Source organism: Apium graveolens, chromosome 10 (genome assembly GCF_009905375.1).
Source record: "Apium graveolens cultivar Ventura chromosome 10, ASM990537v1, whole genome shotgun sequence".
NCBI lineage: Eukaryota > Viridiplantae > Streptophyta > Magnoliopsida > Apiales > Apiaceae > Apium > Apium graveolens.
The window spans coordinates 207,800,951-207,824,023 of record NC_133656.1 but is presented as its reverse complement, the minus strand read 5'-3'; the positions used below and the strand labels follow the sequence as shown (position 1 = coordinate 207,824,023).

The window sequence follows — 23,073 nt, the reverse complement described above, 5'->3', positions numbered from 1 at the left end:
ATTATTTTTAATAAAAAGAATTCATTTTTCTGAGTAAAATTGCTTTCGTTTCGCTTAAATCGGACTAACGGTTGAATTATTATCAATTAAACACTGATAATTCAGTTTATTATTCAATATAATTAATTATTACCAATTTTTAAATCCTAGAATAATTATTTAAGAAAAATCAAAGTCAAAAATAATTTTTCTATAATTTTTGGAGTTAAAATGAATAAGTTATGATTTATTGAAAATTATGTGGTTAATTATCAAAATAATTAGTCACTTTTAAATATTTAATAAATAAATAGCTAATAAATAATTAATAAATAATTATTTAATAATTTAAAATAATTAATCCCTAATTATTAGGATTAATCACAACTTATTACAATTATTTACAACTTATCGTTATTTATTCGATTAAATCGATTATCTATAAGTAGATAATCGATATCATTAACTGGTACGTTAATTATTAAGTAAATGAGTTATTATTCGAATCATAATTCCACTCAACGATCCACTACTCGTATTTCTACGAGTTATTCGTGTTTCTCGCATAACTATCGAAACATTACAGTTATTATTACGTGTAGACGATTTAAATCAATTACCTGTATTTAATTATTCATTACGAATAATTATTACGATATTATACGAATAATTAACTATCGTCTGAATAATAATAATAATAATATTAATAATCGAACTTATCATTCAATTACTCGTAAAACTACGAGTTAATCGTTTATTTTCCTAATTATCGAATCTTTTCTCGTATTATTCGATAAATTTTAATCTTTAATTATTAATTATCAACTATTAAATAATAACTAAATAAATAGATAAATGATTAAATAAATAATTACATACTTTATTAAATCACTAAATTCGAATTTATAAATTAAGAAAATAATTTAGGAATTATTAATAATAATTTTCAGAACTTAAATCTAATTTTATTATTAGATTTATAGAATTTATAAAACTGATTTTATAATAAAAATAAAAATAAAATAAAATAAATTGCAGAAATATTTGTCAGAAACCAGAATCTGACAAAAACGGATCAAAACCGGGTCAACCACACGGTCAACCGGGTCACGAAGAACACAACCGGGTCGACCTTGAAGGTCCACCGGTTTCTGGAAATTTTCCAGATTCCGGCAGCCCTCGGCCGGACTCCGACAAGGTCCGTTCATGGCCAAAAACACATCGTTTGGTTCGTTTTTAAGCTGGGATCAATTCTAAACCGTTCTGGCAATCTAATTCTGGCAACAACATCACGGAATAATCCTCAGGTTATCTTCTCCGATCAAAATCAATTCAACTCCGGCCAAAAGTCCAAATCATTTATTTGTACATAAAACTTAACGTTTAATAATGCAAATCAAAGTTAAGAACATATACAATTAAAGCCCCAACATTACCAGAACCAAATATTCACAGAAATCATCGAGTTGTGTTTTGAAAATTCGGTATAAACCCTAAAAATCGTACTTTGCTATCTAGGTATCGTTTCATCAATTAAACACCATGAATCAACTGTAAATCACATAACCAAGCTATATCAATCATCAAAACATCAAAATAACCCTGAAATCAAAAAGCCCTAATCCGAACATAAACCCTAAAAATCAAAAATCAAAAACTACGAATTAAAACTTGAAATTGATGCTAGAATTGGAAAGAAAATATCGAAACCTTCGATTTGAGTACTTGAATCGCTTGTTTTGGTGCTGTAATCTGCTCAAAATCACGGCTTGAATTCTCGACCCGACCCTGTTCTTCCCGACCCGAATTTCAGAGAATTTTTGTATTTTTCTGAATTTAACTGATTTATTAATTATAATTAATTAATAATTAGGCTATTTATAGTAGTAAAATTAATACTCCTAAATAAAATTAAGGCCCTAATTCTACACTTTTTAAAATTAATAGGCCCCTAATTTTATAATTTTTGAGTATTAAAATTTAATTTATAAATATTTTATATATGCAATATATATGCCAAAATTTCCCAAAAATTGTGAATATTGCAAAAATACAAAGAAATGGTATAAATAAAAGTCCTAAAATTTTATTAAAATAAAAATATGATTTTTGTGGGGTTTTTAACACCCAATGGGGCCCAGAAAAGTCATTTTTCGTAAAACGAGAAAATTTATAAAATATCTAGATGTTCAGAATAATGCGATTGTAAAAGCCGTTTGATGAAAAAACAAGGTCCATTATTTTATTTGAAATACTGGTTTTAAAATCATTGTTTGGGACGTAAAACGTTTGAAATGAAGGTTATGAATATAAAATAAAATATCTGAAAAATACCTTAAAAATACAGAAATGACACGACATACACATAACACATAACAAACAGGGTTTAACAGATAATCACACACATAAATGACATATTAATACATATATTTTATTATAAATATGATATAATACAACGTAAAATTCACGGTCGTTACAATATATGCAATTCGATCACACGAGGAAGGCTGGCGTCATTTTCATCAGCAGGCGTGTTGCCTAGTTGTTTGTTTGTTTGTTAATTATAAATGTAATATAGTGGCTTATGAATTGGTTAATTGCATGGTCACTACAAGGATTTGGTTGATGTATCATGTATTCATGTGTCTGGATTTGGAGAGGGATGCTTAATTTTTTTATGGTGCCTTGTACGATTTTTTTTAAAAAGAAAAAACAATGAATAACAATAATAAAAACTGAAAATTTCTTTTAACTTGTTTGGCGTTCCATGATTATTTATCAATCATTATAATTTTCGAACATGCCCATCATTATCACTCGTACCGATGATTCTTTTTCAATGAAACTCAATATCATTTTGCTTCTCACGATCATCGAGATTGATCAACCCGGCTTACTTTACCATCTACTTCATTTCATTTTCTTCAGCATCATCGCTTAAATGAAGACATCCGATCAGTCCAACTTTTGCAAATAAGCATCACCGGCCCTGCCTTCCGTATTTAACCACTTTTTCATCATTTTTCCGATATAAGAGAAGAGAAATGTGAGGCTCCCAAAAAGCGTTCCAAAAACCGTTATAAAATACTTGGTAGTCACTAATTATTAGTTATTCTCTCATAATTGATATGGACCCCTCGTGCATACATACGAGTCCCACGAATAAAATCACGTCATTCGTCATTTTGGGACATTTTTTTGAACCATTTTCGGGTACATAGCACCACTAAGAGAATGATTGGATTTATACTTAAGGAAATTTTGTCCAGCAACATATAAGCATCAATTACATTATTTCTCAATTCTTACTCATAAAAAACTGGTATAGTAAGATGGTGATTTGTGAACTACATTATTATCATCACCGTTGAAATAGCTTCAGAATAAATCTTAGAAAGTACTGCCAACAAAGCTAATATATTATTTAAGTAATCTACTAGCATGAACTCCCTTATACACATTTTTGTTGATGAGAGCACTGCTACCATACTCCAAAAATTATATCACATAAGTCATGATCTCTTGCCTTCTTCAAATCGTAGAGGGTAAAGTTATATTCATCCACTAACGGAAGGTAACGGTCCTGACAGAGATACGACCCTCATGCTGTGGATGGATGCAAAATGACTTCATCATTATTAATCCACGCTCCCAAATTTTCTGTTGAAAAAAAAAGAAGAGAAACAAAAAATTAATAGATTATTTTGAAAAAAATGAACATTGTGAAATTATTCCAGAAAGATGTATTGGAGCTTCTATTCCAATCATCTCACATATTCTTAAAAAAATTCCCAGATTTCTTCCCTGGAAAAAAAAGGAAAAAAGAAAAGAATTTTTTCTCTTCTGTTAATTTTTATCATTTATCTAACTCGTGAGTACAATGTAAATCTTGTCACTACTTCAGAACTGATTGACATGTGCTTCTTCATGCAGTGACCTATTCAAAGAATTTGTCACCCAATTGATATTGTTAATACCAGAAGTTGGCCTCAATTTATTTCATGAAAAAGTGATCATGTGTAGTAATATAATTGCACTACAAATTTTAAGAAGGATGCATACATCAAATGTATATAAACAATAACAAAAATATAGATAATAAATTAAATAAATAATGGTAATATGTGAATAACTAAACGATTATCGTGTTGACTCGGTACTTTAGGTGTCTAATTCATGACCAAGACTTCAACTCTCATATCTAACATACCAACGTGCTTGACATTTTTCGCCCGCTAAATTTATATGTTTAAACTTAATCTCTAGACAAGTGTAAAGACCTCTTTTATGATTAAAGTCTGCACTCATTATTATCTTTTAACTTATTTACATAATCTGAAGAGGCTAAAGTGATTGCATTATATAGGGTGCCCTGCCTACTGCTAGTCATTGCCATTTCTTCCAATAGCTCTTACTTTCAAAGGTGCACTTACTTTTCCATAAAATGGATATTTTTAAAATTCAATGATATTCTTTAAGGTATTAAAAATTTGAGATATTAGTGGATTATATTCATCCAACATACCTAATTGTCAGTACAAATGATAGCAAAAACAAACCTGGAAACTCGATCAGGTTGTGAAATGACAGGACTAGGATCTCTTCCGTTAGGACCAATGTTTTCTGTACAGAATGGACAGTGCCAATCCCCGGAAGGAATGCTCTCCAATCCCAAACAAACTGCAAGGCCACGTATAAAATGTAAAAGAATCTAAAATCAGACCTAAAAATTGACATTTACCCAAAGAAGAAGAATTCATGTTAATTGTAACTCAATACTGATACAATAATGACATACATGTGAAATGCATACTGAAAGATGAACATCAAAGTTTTATAAATTAAGTCGAGAGCAAAGCAAGAGAACACAAAACATAAGGGAAAAATGTGTATGGAAGATGCAAAATCAACTACACGACTAATATAAATATTTCAGAGTTACTTTGCCGTCAGTTCCAGAATACAGACATTGTTGCCATCAGTAAGATCCAAGAGAAAGTGCAGTAGAATGAATTATGGTAAACCCAAGCAATTACTACTATTTCAGCTTAAACTTCTGACAGTTATTGTCTGAAAATACTTTATTTTAGCCTCCAGCTGATGTCGTGAATCATTCTATACAAGATTAAGCTATGGGGGTTATTCTCAAATCAACACACATAAATAACCAACACAAACAAAAATAAAGCGACCTGCATGATAAGCACAAGGACAACCACCGCATTTAAAAAGTTCCCCTCCAACTCCACATACTGCACACTTGTCATCACTACTGCTCATGTTGCTTTGAATGCTTTCATCTTCTGATAACCGCAGAGCAATCTCGTGCAGGGTTTGCCCATCAGCAGTATATATATATTTATAGCTGTAAGAAAAACAATAGTATGATAACTAATTTTTTCTGGTAAATATAAACAAAATGAAAACATTAACCTTTTTACAGTTTACGTACGCTTGTCGATTTTTGGAGTATCCAGCATGAGTCTCAAAAGCGGAAGGCCTCATCTGTCCAACAAAGAAAGAAATAAAGCATGGTAATGATTTTTAGAAAATGAAAAAGTTCAAAAGAGTTTAGAATGCCATATGAAGAAAATAAATCTACCTTTTTATCGCAGTGACTGCAGACTATTCCATTCCCCTTCTTGTAGCCTGTACATATAGCCTGTAAACTTAAATTTATTAAGCTATAAAATTAGAAGAAAGCCATCAGAAGCATCATAAAGTGTAACTGAAATCATACACAACCTTTCCGTTGACAGAATAAGCCAACTTTGTACCATCTTGGAGCCCATTAGGCTTAAAGAGTTTCTGGTGTAAATCTCCGCGCCTGTCTCAGCAAGAAAGGAATCGGTAAGGCTACAATTGAAACAGAACTCAAATAACAAACCTATAAAAAACCTAACACACGTAAAAATGGAACTTTGTGAAGGTCAAAGGAAAAACGGAGACACCTAATACCTCACCTTTTCTTCGTGCGACCAACATTATTTCTTTCTTCTCTTTGAATTAAATGAGAAGAATAAGGCCTCGGCCTGCATAGAGGAAGGAGATCAGTACAAGGAAATAATAATTGTTAATGGGGCCTTTCCCCGCCCATAAACATTACTGAATAATTAAGGCACAAATTAGGCAACAGTCCATAATAAAAGAAAATGAAACTAAAAAAGTTAGTCAGATGTTCAGAAATTACTAACTTCTTAATTATGCCTTCCTCGCCTCCTAAAGCATCCATGTAACTTTTCTGATCAAGAGGTTCATTCTGAACATAGGAACTTGAAGCGCCATTAGTCTTTCGAATCACTTCAGTGTATTGGCTGTTAACAAAGCTCAAGTGTATCGAAGGGTCATCACTCACTGGTTTTTCCATCTTTTGATTACTCGTGGTTCGAAAACATGAGGAATTCTCTTTCAGAGAGGGAATCGGATTCGTGACTTCTTTGGCCTGCTTCTTTGCACATGGCACCCTTGCAATCACTTCACCAAACCACTTATCGCCTCTCCGCTTTAATCTGAACTTCGTCATAGGGGAAGAATTCTCTTCCAGCGAGATGTTTGATTTCGCGACTTTCTTCAAATCCATTACAACTGCCAATACACCGTTTAAAACAACCAAAATTATAATTGAACCAACTACCAAATCTGAAAACTCCACCAAGTCAAATTCGGTAAATCTGAACAAGCATACACAATAATCTGGGAAACCACCAACTGTATGCACAGATCTAATGTTATTCTCTTGAGGAAAAAAACTTAATTTTTCAAGAGTAATGCTAGATGTACCAAATTGGGCACCATTTGTTCCCAAATGATGTGTTTAGGAAATTTCAATCGGCTTAATGGTTTGGCTATTGTGAATGCAGGGAGAGTCCACCTCATTTAACATTTGCTAAGACCAATAAAAATGTGACACCTGGCACTGGGAACTATTTTCAGATCCCATTTGGCGGCCTTGTTATTTTCCATATTTCAATAGCAATTTATTCAATATATTACTTAAATATTTATATTCATTTTGACCACGTAAAACACATAATGATTATCAATATCACAACAATCTTCATATTTAAAAATAAGTTCATGATTATCACATAATATTTAGATTAGTCTCATTTAGTGAATTTAACCTTTTTATAAGAATAAAGAATTCGGGGTTGTTTTTCTTATATAATGATTGTTCGAACCCTAATTTTGAATAATCCATTAATTTGATTAACTAGATAAACAAAAATTTTTTAAAAATTCTAGTTCTAGCAATCAATTAAAGATGCATTTCTGTCCCGATACATTTTTTACGAATCATAGGTTTCTCCCGAAAAACTGATCACTAAAGATCAATTTCTTTGGAAACATATGGTATTGACAAAATACAAAAACAAAACATTAACTTTATCCGGATCGTAAATATCTAGTGATATGGATGTACATGTTATCGAAAAATTCTTTAAATAAAAAATCGAAAAATCCTTTCAAGTTATTGAAAAAATCTTTAAATTAAACATCAAAAAATCATTTGAATTCATTTACAACAACGTCAATAAACATAACACTAAATCAAAATTGTATTTTCAATAAGTTAACAAAAGCAAAAACCAATAAACATATAATTGTAGCTATTAAATACAAAAGATTCCAACAAAGAATTAATAATTCTTTACCCCCGCATTATTAACATTACCACTTTAATCTACTTTAAATATTTTTAGTAAACTTTTGAGCTCAGAGGAGTAGTATTCATTTTAATAATTGTCGATGAATCGAAACCCGGACGAACTAAGAGAGGATAAATCGCACTACTACTAACAGGATAAATCGCACCACTAGGCTATCTCATCACTCTCAATAAAACTTCTCTTAATTCAACATATTCAAATCTAATTGCCTTGATGATTCAACATGGACTACTGACACTGACTTAACATATGTTCAAGAAAATTGTAAATTTTCCATTATGTTTAGTTTGAAAACAAATTATAAATTTTATTAAAAACACAAAACAAATTTCTTTAATTAATCAAAATTAATTGTAAAAGAAACAAGTAGATTTAGGCATGACATACAAATTAGGTAGAGAGAAACCTGAAATTTATATCAAACAACTTCTTTGGCACGTTAAAGGTTACCCTTCATGTTAAATTTATCATAATTATATCATATCTACAAGCAAAAATACATTTTTTTTTGCTTATTTCATGGTATCATCTAGTGCATTATTTAAGAATTAATTGAAACAACGTTTCAAGAGAGCCATTTACGAAGATCGGTCACCTTCAATTTGTTTCATCTCTATTCGCTCCAATAATAAATGTGATTCTCTTTGGTTCGTTCCACCTAATCAAACATTTACCTTTATTGTATATTAGCCAAAAGTGATCTACCAAAAGAAATAGTGTGTTTATTCATATTTCATACGATTTTTTTTGGATTTTTAAAATCTTGGCGTATTCAATTTGGATTCTAAAAAGTCTTTTAAAATCTGGTGGTATTAAATAAGTGTTGAAAAAAGTCTTTTAACATCCGTGTGTTTACAATTTAGGTTTTAAAAAATCTATTAAAATCTGATGGTACTAACTTGGATTTTAAAAAATTCATTAATTTTTGATGGTATTCAAAGGTCGGTGGATTTTTTTTTTATTTGATAATTTGGTAGATTGCTAGTGTATTTTATATCTTCTGAAATCTTACCAAAATCCACGAGAATTTGAAGGATTTGTCGAAAACTTTATTTCACGCTGGTACCATCAATTTATTATTGACCCTTACTCGTGGTAACCTTGTACATATGGTTTTTCATTTGGGATACCCTTGTGTTAAGTAAAATATAATAGAATTGATTTCCGACTAGAAAATAAAATTGTATGTTCGAATTTTTTGTGAAAAACTACTTCAACTAGATTCTTAAATCATATAAAATGGAGTCAATATGAGTGAAATATTAATGTTCAAAGTTTGGTTACAAAGTTCAAAATATATCTCACTTATTTTAACTCCGTTTTACATGATTTAAAGGTCCATTTCATGTAAATTTTTGCAAAGATTTCAAATGTACAATTTGTTTTCTGATCTGAAATCAATTTTATTACATTTTACTTTAACACGAGGGTGTCCGGAGTGAAAAACCAAATGTATACAAAATATAAAAATATAAAAAACTAGATATAGTTAGTTGGATTCGTTGTATCAAACTAAAACAAAATATCGAATACCACTGCCACATTTAAAAATATATATACTATTAAATCGGCTAAAATAATATTAAAATTGAAAGATAATTCGCCGGTTGATATAATGATATCAAGCTAAAGCAAAATAATATACATATATACATATATATATATATATAACACATTCAATCTAAAACGAAATAATATTCAGCCCGCGTTAAAATAAAATTAAAAATAAAATAAATATAATTGCCTGAATTTGAATGATACAATAGGCTTATATAATTACGGGTTCTTATCTATGTCTGTAATATTTATACTAATTCATTAAAATGAAAATGGAGATAATTCATGTTTGTATAATAGCGTCCTACTAAAAATCAGCCTCAGTTGATAAATTGAATATGTGTCGACTCGCATTGTACGTTTTGAAACTAACTTCAAACTCGAAGTTTTTATGAATATATAACATATCAACATTAACACTTTATATCACTCAAACTAAACCACTAATCAAAAATCACCTTTACTCCCCGGTAAACTCAGTTGTAGTTTGTTCGCATGAATTCTAATCATTAAACTTTTTAAATCAAATTTATAAATAGATATAATAGTAGTTATATAAATTAGTACAATATATGAATCTTATCAACAACCTAAATAATTCTAAATTTAATTATTCTAATTGAAATACATGAACTATTTAACTGGGTCAGATATATATCTTTCAGAACCTATTTACCGTGTCAGTCTATGAACTTAATTTTTTTTAAACCTGATTATTATAAATAGTTACTATAATATATATTCAGCTATACTTATTTAGAAATATTTACTCTTTTAACAAATAAAATTGATAAAATATTATAATAGAAATAATAATATAACAATTATTTAAAATAACCACGCATCGCACGGGTTTTAGGCTAGTATTAGTAAAACCAAGTTATGAGGTTATTTAGAAAAGTACAATAACAAATAAATTTCAACTACATAAAATATTAAACTAAAAAATACATAATCATATTACATATACGTTGTACATATACAATATAGCCATACATTGTAAGTATACAATATAGCCAAGAAATACAATTGACATTTTGACTATAATTTAGAATGAAATGATAACAGAAATTTAGACTGACAGCGTTTAGTTTGACCATAATTACAATTGACATTAACTTTTGATACAAATTTAATAAGATAATGATCACATTGGGTCAGATTTGCAAATAGTGACCAGAGTGATTTATTTGGATGCAATGAATCATGTGATTGATATTTAACGCCAAAATAAAGAGTTCGAATATCAAAGTTATATATCATATCAATTGCAGTCCTAACTTTAACAGTGACCTCAGTGACCTCAGGATATGGAAGTACCTAGTTCCAAGAGGATAAGCACACTCTCAATGAGCACAGTTAGTGCAGCTGAATGAAATTAGGTGATGCCTCCATCGGCAGTACCACTAACTACCTGAGAGAGTAATATGATGCACAAAAATGAAAACTACATGTAATACATAAACAGAACAGCATTGCAGATACCAAAAATAGATTGTTGCATTGGGTACCTATAATCAAAATTTAAGGTAGATTTCTTGAGTTCTGGATCTTTTTCTTGGGGGTAGTGCAACAATTTGGAACACTGAAATATAATTACCCAAAAGGATCAAATGCACCGAAAATGTACACTACAAGCAGGCAAATGCAGTGGCATAAGTCCAGTAAGAAGCGGATCTACAATTCAATTCTAGGTCTAAGGTTTTAAAGATATATAAATAAAATTAACTATCTATTATACGGTTGTATGGAAAAATGGATATTTTTATAAAAAATCAAGAAGCTCACTCTCAGCCGGAGCCACAGCCACAACCACTGCATGTCTGAAGGCATCATTTTCCTTTTTAAAAGATTGGTCTGGATCAACTCAGCCCATATAAAAGTTTCCAGCACTCAAGGACAGATTTGTAGATATTTTACAAACTTTGGAGGCTGATCTGTACCATAGTGATTGATTCGATTATCAAGAGCGTCAAATTCAATTTTCTGTTGAGAAAAAAACTATATGCTATAATTAGGACCCCACCAGTACAATTAATTTTTAGTCATCTATATAATTCTAAGGATCTAACAATAGTAATTAATCAAAAGTAATGCTAATAAAAAAATCATTCAGGAAATTAAAAAAAGTTATTCTACTAGAAATAACAATCTAGTTTTTACTACTATCCATTCTATACATATAATATTAATATATACTCCAATTCGGTTTGCAGATACCTGCTCAAATTGAACACATTGCTTAGACAACAAAAAAAACTGTACGTCCGGGATTTTTGAAGCACAGACTTGCAACTAATCATCAAATCTCAGTAACTGGCTTTGAACCGGTAACATCACTGTTATGTCCCATCTGCTTCTCTAATTTTGAGTCCAAGTTACCTCTGTTTTCCTGTAAGTCAGTGATGTAAAATTCAGTTTACATTTATTCGGCAAATCCCAATATATAGGAACATATACAAACACTCAAGTTCTGTAAGAAAGAATAGCTTCATCAAACCAAGAATTATTTAAAATAGGCCAAACATATATGTACGTGCAATATACATACACAACCAAGAATTATTTGCACAAACAGGCAATCATTTGGTGCCAAAGCAATATAGCAATCAAATACCTTCACATATATATTAATCTAATTTGCTCGCATAAATTTTGAACATGGAAAATAGAAGAGAAAAAAAGGTATTAACTTACATACAGCTAAGCCGGAGGCTTTGAGAACGACAGAGAAAGTAATAGCAGTGGCGATGGTGATTGAGAATAAAAAAGGATTGAAAGGATTAAAAAATAAAAACTGATGACATATATACTAACAATTTATACTAAAAATTAATTAGCATCAAAGATAATTATAATATGTTATAAGTGTTCTATTATTTTAAATAAAAAAGTGCTCTATTTTTTGTTTCATTTTCAATATAATAATTTATGTTATCCATGATTTTTATTTAAAATTTATTTATATTATATAAACATATAAGTATGTATTTGATTATTACCGATTAATAAATATGTGTAATTATATTAAAAGAGTATTACAAACATTTAAACTTTGATACATGGCCTACTTAATTTGAATAACACTAATTCATTCTAATTTAGGGTGTGATGCAGATTAAAAAAAATATAATTTTGTATTATGTATCCTGGGTAAACGCATAAGCCATTTAGTTTTTTTTTAATTCAAGTCAGCTTCTTTTTTTGTCCAAGTTATTTTTCTTTATGTCTAAATCACTTCACGATTTTTATCCACTTTTTTTCCTTTATTTTGTGTGCAAAGCCAAATATGTCTCGTTTGTCCGAACACGTGAGGCTTATTTGTCGAGTTATATAAGAAAAATTAGCACAGTGGATAGGGAAATAATATTGCACCGAGAATGAGTTAAAATGACTCGAGGGCAAAAGGAATGAGATTAAACTAGAATTTCATGAAATTTTGTGAAATATTAAAACTATCAAAATAAAAGCGGTGTAAATCAAGACAAGGTTGAAAGAAAAATATAAATACGAAAAAGTGGTTCTTAACTGATTGTCGAAATGTAATATCTCCGATTAGATCAACCGAATACGGCTGTAAGCATTTTCATATTATTTCTCAGGATAGTTTGCATGTTGCTATATTTATACTAGTATTATTTGATCGGTCGTTCATTAATTGAAAACTAGCGTAACAGCCCGTGCATGTATATATACATTTCACTAATTTTTTTGCCGTCACGATATTTTTGGGTTCGGTTTGCTTGAGGTGGTTGAGCATTGTGTAATAATTTTGCTTGACTAAATGATAATTGCACCTTGTTGAAAGAGGGTAGCTTGTGTTCGCAGTTCATTAGTTTACCCCAATCAGCTTAATGCAGAATTGTTTCGACAGTAAGGGAAGCCTGTGCTGTTTACAACCCATATGTTCCCATGATGGCCCCTTTTTTATGCTCTTCACAATAGGTGATATATCAGATAAAAATAAATATTAGCAGTCCCAATACAACTATGTCTTTTGGAAATATACGAGCCCACTTCATCATAAAACACCTTGATAGAACCTCTATTCTTCTGCGTACCTTTTAATTTCCGTAAATGTGTTATTTCAGTGGATGCTCAACCTTTATCTGACGCCTTAACTGCAAGTAAGGTTTCAAAATTATGGTAGTATTAGCATTAATGTATTACGATCCAAAAGTCAAATTTAGTAGTGTCTTCCTTTGTCTCCTGTATTCGTGTAATGAAATTTAACTTTTTGGTCTTTTGTAAACAATAAGAGGATAACATTAATCATACTTACAAGCTTTGATGATCCACCGATAGCCTTGATAAAATACATTCCTTCTGATTCTGATTAAGCTCCGCGGTAATGTCCTTTGAACGAAGATTTAGTTCCTTTGAATTTTGAAATAGTCTAATACCTCTGCAGTCGACATTCCATTGATAATATGAAGCATCTACAATTGAGATTTCGTAAGTTATTCAAAATCAGTTGAGAATTTAGCAAGTTACTCAGAAGGATTGTTATCAGGGATGGACCCGGGATTATAAATTTACCGGGGCTGGGAAAAAAATTCGCACATAAAAAAATAACCGAGCATACTGGCATTTTTACTATTATAATAAAAATAAAACATTAAAATTTTTGTTAGTAATCTGGTCACTCAATTTATAACCATTGAATTTTGAAATCACATTAATAAAACCTTTGAATATAGTTACTTAAAAAAATTATATACAGTAGTTTCAGATCTCACTGATCTATATTTTTTGAAACCTATTTACTTGTACAAGGTTATGAACCTAAATATTTATAAACCAAATTTAATGTTTCTAATATGCTTCTAAAAAATTATTTGTCTATTTTTCTAATTATCATAAATAGTTAATTAATTGCTAAAAGTTTATGTATTAGTATTTTAAAAACTTTCATCTTTATCATATTTTGTATCTTAAGTTCAAGACAGGAAATAAAGGATTCTAGCGCAATTTATATATAAAGAAATAAAGAGAAACTGCATGCATCTTACTCAGTGGCAGACTGAGCGTTATATGGGTTAATATTTACGTGGACATGACGTTTATTTCTTCTTAACTGGGCTTGATAACACTCCTATATAAATCTTAGTACGGGCCAGTAAAAGTTCACCTAGGCTGGGGTTCTTGTGGTCCGCCCCTAATTGTTATATAAACACAAATGTATAATTGCACACTTATGTTTATTGACAAGCAGCTAACCCCTATACAAGTTTTTGAGTCACACAAACTGGTAATTTTTGGTGCACAAATTGCAATGTATGTAATCCTACAAGCTGTCTATTTTTCACGGATGGATTATAAACTTGCTCATGTTACCAATCAGATAATAAAGATAATGAAATGATCATTTTACACATTCCTCCCATTTATTAATACGAGACAGTATTTCTTAAATTTTCATAATTTATTTTAAAATAGTAGATACACAAGTATACAACCAATTTATAAAAAATTGAATATTATAACAAATTAGATCTTTTGAAATTTTTAAACAAAAATAGTATTTTTATTTAGATTAGAAACTACCTAACTTTTGATAACATGCACACAGAATTTTTTAAATTACATATTTATGATTATCTTTAACAAAATTAAATATTTATATTATTTAACGGAAATTACATTCACCATGGAAACCTTGGAAAAAGCCTAAGATTACAAAATCTTCATTAATTTGGACACGGACAAATATATTGATGCAAAATATATATACTACGATTTTTACAAGTACCCTCTCCCATTTTTCAACTTTTGGGGTAAGAATTGCTACAACACTCATATATAAATTAAATTAAGGACAGGACGATCTCTATAAATAGTTGTGACACAAATTAAGACATACATTATTTATATTCATTATTCTAGGGAAGATACAACTTATTCATTAATTGATTGGCCTTCCAATCAAAAAGCAGAAATTTAGCTGAATAATGAAATACTGGAATAAAAAGGGCCTATGGTATATGTTCGAAATTTGTACAACTAATAACGATATCATTTACATTGTGGGTAGGCTTAGTACAGAAAAGCACCAAAATCTAACAAATAATTTAGTTTAAAGACAAGTTACAGAGTAATTACCTTTCCAACTAAATTCTCCTCTGGAGCCGAGAACATATAACAAAAATATGACCCTATATATACTGCAAGAATTAACACCTGCAGTCAAGGAAAAAGCTTCAAACCTTTTTCAATACTCATTGAATAAATATAATATTTAATGTTGTTTTCCTTCATTTTTCTTGTATCTTACTTGCAGTGACGGGTATTCAAGGTTAGGAGATGCATAAGACATCCCTCATAATCCTACCCAACATGATAAATAAAAGCACCAAAGTAAAATTGAAAAGCTAACCTAAAAGTTTCAATAATTCTAGTACTGCATTTGTGGTGTAAGATATAGCTGTTAATTCAATTCAATTGTGTGAGTATGCATTCTCTAACACACAATATTTTTGATTAAAAACATAGGATTCATTCATTCATTCACACATTCACTAATTTTTTTTACCTAATTCATTATAAATGTGAAAGAGGCTAGTTTTAGAATAATTATTCCCTTTTCACCGGGCTTTATTACATATATATCTCCAAATGCACATAATATCTTGATATATAAGGCCTCTTCACATCTTGGTATCAGGCAAATGTTTGGGAATTGTTTGAATTTGTATTGTTTTGCATTTCTGTTTCTAACCGGGGCTTGACTTATAGTTATCTGTGACTTATATATTTTGGAAACCAGGTCAGCTTTTATTGAGAGCTCATGTAGTATAATCATTTTCTTACATTATATCAGGAACTTCCAGCTTTTATAGAACAGTGTATTAGGAGGCTTCAAGCTGTTCTACTACCAAAGAAAACTGAACTCCTAATGTTTATATTACCATCTCTGTCTAGCCGTTTTTGGAAATCATTTTTAAGTTTTAACTATGGTGGTAGAGTTATTTTAAATGTATATGATTCCTAAAAGTGTTCTCTAAAAGATCCCATTTATAAGTATCTACCATCGGAACTATATTAATAATGTCGAAGGTTTTCTATGCAGATTTAGTGGGGTTGAGCACTGCTATAAAAGTGGGAGCATGATCCTTGATCTGAAGCTTCAAGATAAGGATCTCAAAGTGAGTTTCTACATGGTGTTGCATATTCTACTTCAGTGATGGCTTGATATGATAGATCTTTCAAGGAATTAGGTGGATGAAAATATTTCACCCATACCTCCAACTGATTGAGCTTGTGACCCGGCCTTCACCTCTCATCGTACACTTTCTATTAAAATTCCAACAAACTTTGCAAATTATACAAATTTGACTATGATCAAGTTGATAAAAAACCAATTGTGAGGCTAGACTCTTGGGGAAATTGCTGTAATTGATCGAATCAAGGCGCTTATTGTGACAGCCTCAATGATAAAAAGGTGGTTTAGAGATCTCACGATAAACTATACATCAGTGTGTTAGCATTAGGTATCTAAGAAGGTTTGGCATAACTGAATATTGCAATTGTGATTTCCTGGGCAAGTACTGCCACTTCGAGTTATAGTTCCAAGTTCACAGAAACACACTAACACACAAAAAGTATGAGTAAAAGGTTGATAGGCATTTTTAAGACGCAAGCTGCATGACAGTAAATGAAAGGAAATGAAAGGAAATGTTGTGTGTCTAGACAACCATTAACAAATACCATATATGACTATGCCCCCTATCCAAAAATGTAATGAGAAATAATCCAACTTAGAAATTTTAAAATCCGCAATATAACGTAATCACAAACACGATTGATGTAAATTCATAAATTACCGAACACTAACCTTTGACAATGGGCAAGTGTTGTTCATCTTCCTCATACGCGTCCCCTTCATAATCAAATAGACAAAAGCAAGGGACAATTAATTAGTTTAACTGATTATCTGGAGCTCCGATTTGCCAACCCAAACTAAAGCGGCAACTCAATAATATAAAGGTCACTTGTCATGAATTTTTTTGGCATATTTTCCCCCTAGACGGCTTTAATATGTTTTGAAGTATGCATAGAGATGAGAGCATCCATGTACCCGTGATCTAAACCCACCAAGAACCCAGCGATACAGTGATATACCATCCAACATTTGAGACTAAAAGAGGGTCATCACTAATAACGGTTTCCTTTAACTTATGAAATCTAACTTTTTTGTCAAAAATAAACAGCCATAAACTATTGATTACTACAAACACAAATTATATAGCTTCCCAGTCAACTAAAGAACAAAGATCACAAACATGGCAATGGAACACACAAGGCACAATTTGAATTTGCTTCGAAACAAATATTCAAAAATCAGAATTAAAATGAAAGGAAATTCAGTAACATGTTTCACATCCAAAGACTTCTATCAATTATAATTAAAGAAATTCATAAACACCAACCTTTCTCCACCTAGGCCGATCCAAAATGCGCGGTCATCGATCTTGGCTTTCCAGACTCTTCTTTCGCCGAGACTGTCTAACATGTTGCAGATTAAATCGTGTAATAAAGCCTTGGATCATAAAACGTCAGAGGGGCATTTCTGTTAATACATGTCAAATAAGGTTATTATCGTCATTTCGCAGTGAATTTCTTGGCACTTTTTGCCCTTCGTCCTCGTTTAATATATAGTAAGAGATGAAAGATAGTAGCATCTAAATTGGCTAATTAGAAGTCATGGATCACTGGAAAGATTTGGTTACATGTTTGCCCCTTCAAACGTTTTGATGCATTTTGATTTGGATAGAATGTTTAATATTTTTTGTGCCTTGTAGGCTTTTTTCAAATAAGAAAAAGAATGAAGAACAAAAATAAAAATAATTTTTTAATATAACTTGTTTGATGTTTCATGATTATTTATCAATCACTGTTATTGTTGAACATGTCAATAATAAAAATTTCCGAACAAAGTCATTATGTTGATGATCGGTTAATCACTCTAACCACTTTTTCATATTTTTTCTTATACGATAATGATTAGATTATATTTATTCAAGGAAAGGTTTTTAAAACAACATAAAAGCATCAAGGAAAGGTTTGTAATATGTGAACTACAGTTTTATCATCACCGTTTAAATAGCTTCAGATTAAACCTTCGAAAGTACTGCTAAAAAAGCTAATATATTATTTAATTATCTACTAGCATGAACTCCCCTATACACATTTTTGTTGATGAGAATACTGTTACCACACTCCAAAAGTTATATCTTTTTAAGCTATGATCTGTTGCCTTCATCAAACTGTAAACGGCCCTAATGGAGATCCGACCCTTATGCTCTGGTCTGTGAATAGATGCAAAAGACCTCATCATTTTAATCCACACAAAAAAAGAGAAAAATATAAATATAAGAATTTTTTTTTTGAAAAAATGAATATACTACTATTATTCCAAAGAGATGTACTAGAGGCTAGAGCTTCTCTTCCAATCAGCCCAAGTTTGGGAGAAATATAATGGAGATAAAATTATTAAAAGAAATTCCAAGATTTCTACCGCTTTCTCCCAAAACAACTCGATAGTATGGTTCGGAAAGAAATTTTTAATTTTTTTCCTGTTCTCTTATTTTTTACCATTTATCTTAACTCGTGAGTACAATGTAAATCTTGTCACTACTTCAGAACTGACTGACATGTGCTTCTTCACGCAGGGACGTATTCAAAGAATGTGTCACCCAATTGATATTGTTATTACAGGAAGTTGGCCTCAATATATATCATGAAAAAGTGATCATGTGTAGTAATATAATTTGCAGTACAGATTATAAAAAGGATGCATACATCACATGTTTATAGAACTATAACGAAAAATATAGATATTAAATTAAATAAATAATGGTAATATGTGAATTACTAAACGATCGTCGTGTTGACTCAGTAGTTTAGGTGTCCGATTCATGAGCAAGACTTCAACTCTCATATCCAAGATGCCAACACGCTTGACATTTATTGGAAATTAAATTTTATATGTTTAAGCTTTAAACTCTATACAAGTGTAAAGACCTCTTTTATGATTAAAGTCCGCAATTATTATTATCTTTATAACTTATTTACAAGATCTGAAGAGGCATTAGTGATTGCATTGTATATGGTGCCCACCTTCTGCTAGTCATTTACATTTCTTGCCATTGCTCTTGCTTGCAAAGTTGTACTTACTTTTCCAGAAAATGGATGTTTTTAAAATTAAATAATTTCATCGAACATCTAATTGCCAGTACAAAAGATAGCATTAACAAACCTGGAAACTCGATCAGGTTGTGAAATGACAGGACTAGGATCTCTTCCGCTAGGACCAGTGTTTTCTGAACAGCATGGACAGTGCCAATCCCCGGTAGGAATACCCTCCAATCCCAAACAAACTGCACAGCCACATTTAAAGTGTAAAATGAAACTAAAATCAGACCTAAATAATTACATTTACCCAAAGAAGAAGATTTCATGTTGATTGTAACTCAATATTGATACAATAATTACATACATGTCAAATGCACACTGAAAGATTAACATCAAAGTTTTATAAATAAAGTTAAGAGAGCAAAGCAAGAGAACACAAAACATAAGTTGCCATCAGTAAGATCCAAGAGAAAGTTCAGTAGTATGAATTATGGTAAACCCAAGCAATTACTGCTATTTCAGCTTAAACTTCTGACAGTTTTAGTCTGAAAATACTTTATTTTAGCCCCAGCTGATGCCATGATGACATCATCATTCTATACAAGATAATTGCCAAGGGGGTTATTCTCAAATCAACAAACATAAATAACCAACACAAACAACAATAAAGTGACCTGCATGATAAGCACAAAGACAACCACCGCAATCAAAAATTTCCCCTCCTTACTCCACATACTGCACACTTGTCATCACTACTGCTCATAATGCCTTGAATGCTTTGACCATTTGATAACCACTGAGCAATCTCGTACAGGGTATGCCCATCAGCAGTGCGTATATATTTTTTGCTGTAAGAAAAAAATAGTTTTATAACTAAGTTTTTCTTGTTGATACAAAAAAATTGAAAACATAAACCTTTTTAAAGTTTACGTACGGTTGTCGTCTTTGAGGGTATCTCAAAAGCGGAAGGCTTAATCTGTCCAACAAAGAAATAAATAGAAGGGGATTTTTAGAAAATGAAAAGGTTCAAAAAGAGTGTAGAATGCCACATGAAGAAAATAAATCTACCTTGGTATCGCAGTGACTACAGACTATACCATTCCCCTGCTTGTAGCCCTTACTGTAAACTTAAATTGATTAAGCTATAAAATTAGAAGAAAGCCATCAGAAGCATCATAAACTGTAAGTGAAATCATACACAACCTTTTTCTTGTCAAAATAAGCCAACTCTGTACCATCTTGGAGTCCATTAGGCTTAAATAGTGTCTGGTGTAAATCTCCGCACCTGTCTCAGCAAAAAAGGAATTGGTAAGGCTACTATAGAAACAGAACCCAAATAACAAACTTTTCAAAAACCTAACACACGTAAAATTGGAACGTAAAGAAGGTCAAAGGAAAAACGGAGACACTCAATACCTCACCTTTTCTTAGGGGCAACCTACATTGTTTCTTTTTTCTCTTCGAATTGAACGAGAAGAATAAGGCCCTGGCCTGCAAAGAGGAAGGAGATGAGTTCAAGCAGATAATTAGACGTTACTGAATAATTAAGGCACAAATTAGCCATAATAAGAGAAAATACAATTATAGAAGTTAGTCACAAGTTTAGAAATTACTAACTAATTAATTATGCCTCCCTCGCCTCCTAAAGCATCGATGTAACTTCTCTGATCAAGAGGTTCATTCTGAACATAGGAACTTGAAGGGCCGTCAGTCTTTCGAATCACTTTAGTGTATTGGCTGTTAAAAACATTCAAGTGTATTGAGGAATTCAGATTTGTGACTTCTTTGGACTGCTTCTTTGCACATGGCGCCTAGCAGTCTGTCACTTCAGCAAACCATTTATCACCTCTTCGCTTTAATTTAAACTTTGTCATACGGGTCTGTAAACATGACGACTTCGCTTCCAGACAGATGTTTGATTTCGAGACTTCCTCCAAATTCATTACAACTGCCAATACACCGTTCAAAACAAACCCAAAATTAGAATTGAACCAACTACCGAAAACTCCACCAAGTCAAATTCGGTAAATAATTTGAACAAATATTATATTATATTATATCATGTATATGTATATAATTAGAGTAATGGAGTTTTGGTGATGCGGTTACATAGGTAAATTGCATTCTACTATAATATCTAATAATCTATATATTTATAATTAAGAAACTAAACTATAGTAATATATTCTTAATTGATATAAAAAATATTAAAAGTACTATATTATATATAATACAAACAATAATAATTTTAATAAAAATAAATATAAGTAACAATTAACAAATCATTTATAATCAGGTTAAATTAGTATAATTTTCTTAAAAAAAAATTGGAATGAGTAAGTTTGAAATATAGTAATAATACCATTAAAATTAAATGTAAAGTATTTTTTTTCAAAATCATTAATAAAATAGAAAAAAATAAGGTGGGGTTGCACGGGTGAAAGTGTAGGTATAATAATAATAATAATATTAACAACAATAATAATAATAATAATCCAATAAAATATATTATTACTATATGTATTTCAACTATTGTAATATTTCATTAAAATACTTAATAATTTTTAAAAATAAATAATTAATTAAGAAATTAAACTATAATTACACATTTATAACACATAAAAACCAGGAAGAAATATAATAATAATCATAAAACATTATTAAAATTTAAAATTTAAAATTGAAAATCAGACTAATAAAATAAATTCAAAACTACTGTCACAAAAAAAGGTAAATTTTTTTATTCAAAATGAGTACTAGAATCGAAAAATGATAAAATATTGGCAAGATACAAAATTTTTGAACAAACTCCACAATATTAAGAAAAGAAAATATATAAATAAAATAAAAATAACTACATATACATATTATGTGAGGTACAATTATATTTTCTTAAGTGATATTAAATAATATTAAAAGTATTATATTATATATATAATACAAGAAATAATTTGATTTAAAATATTTATGAACAGATAATTTTTATTTTATAAAATAAGAAACAAATTTAAATTATATTTAGGTATAACTATTACATGTGATTTGTTTTGTTGTGTAACAAGTAAAAATACCGTTTGTCTTTTAAAACATTTAGAGCAGATGTATCTTACAAAATTTAATGGAAATTAAGTTTGTCTTTTAAAAAATTTAGAACACATGAATCATATAAAACATAAAAATTAGGAAGAAATATAATAATAATTTTTTTTTTATTAAAATTCAAAATTGAAATACGAATCTAATAAAATATATTTAAAAGTACTTTGACAATTAAATGTAAAGTATTTTTTTTTTGAAAATCATTATTAGAACCAAAAAATTATAAATATTATTATAAACATCGCAAGAGACAAATCTAAACAACTCTCTAATTTTTGGTCAAACTCCACAACATTAAGAAAAACATATATACTAATAAAAAAATAATTACGCAAACATATTATATGATATGATTAAAATATTATATTTACAAATTTATAATATGAAATAATTCAAATAGTAAAATAAATAAAATAAATTTTAACATATATGTTATAATTAGGTTATCAATGTCACATATAACGCTACAATAATAATTAAATATATGAGTACACAAAATATATATTTTTAAAAAAATACATTATTAATGAAGAACATAAAATTTATCTAGGGAATAAAATTATTTTATTAAAAATTAGTTAAATAAATAATAAATATTCAAAAAAAATATTTACAAAAAAAACTATAATCATCC

At 29.9% G+C, this 23,073-nt stretch overlaps 1 protein-coding gene across 18 annotated transcripts; it reads right to left on the bottom strand.

Annotated features, from left to right (window-relative positions):
• Positions 1-3,199: 3,199 nt before the first annotated feature.
• On the bottom strand, positions 3,200-21,344 carry LOC141691380 (uncharacterized). Of its 18 annotated transcripts, XM_074496113.1 has the most exons (25): positions 20,958-21,344; positions 20,762-20,831; positions 20,544-20,625; positions 20,409-20,460; positions 20,275-20,316; positions 20,015-20,188; positions 19,465-19,585; positions 17,636-17,775; positions 17,041-17,085; positions 15,309-15,386; positions 13,489-13,645; positions 13,268-13,327; positions 13,004-13,140; positions 11,427-11,598; positions 10,995-11,192; positions 10,718-10,791; positions 10,527-10,620; positions 6,174-6,564; positions 5,943-6,011; positions 5,725-5,806; positions 5,582-5,641; positions 5,432-5,484; positions 5,172-5,344; positions 4,539-4,659; positions 3,200-3,639 (listed from the first exon to the last, which is right to left on the bottom strand). In XM_074496113.1, the coding sequence occupies exons 18-25, from the start codon at positions 6,557-6,559 to the stop codon at positions 3,618-3,620; spliced, it is 966 nt and encodes a 321-aa protein (XP_074352214.1). In that variant the 5' UTR covers positions 6,560-6,564; positions 10,527-10,620; positions 10,718-10,791; positions 10,995-11,192; positions 11,427-11,598; positions 13,004-13,140; positions 13,268-13,327; positions 13,489-13,645; positions 15,309-15,386; positions 17,041-17,085; positions 17,636-17,775; positions 19,465-19,585; positions 20,015-20,188; positions 20,275-20,316; positions 20,409-20,460; positions 20,544-20,625; positions 20,762-20,831; positions 20,958-21,344; the 3' UTR covers positions 3,200-3,617. The 18 variants fall into 18 exon arrangements, with proteins under 18 accessions (XP_074352214.1, XP_074352216.1, XP_074352215.1 ...); XM_074496115.1 differs by lacking the exon at positions 13,004-13,140 and having other exon boundaries at positions 20,757-20,831; XM_074496114.1 differs by lacking the exon at positions 13,004-13,140 and having other exon boundaries at positions 20,409-20,467.
• Between the last annotated feature and the right edge of the window lie 1,729 nt (positions 21,345-23,073).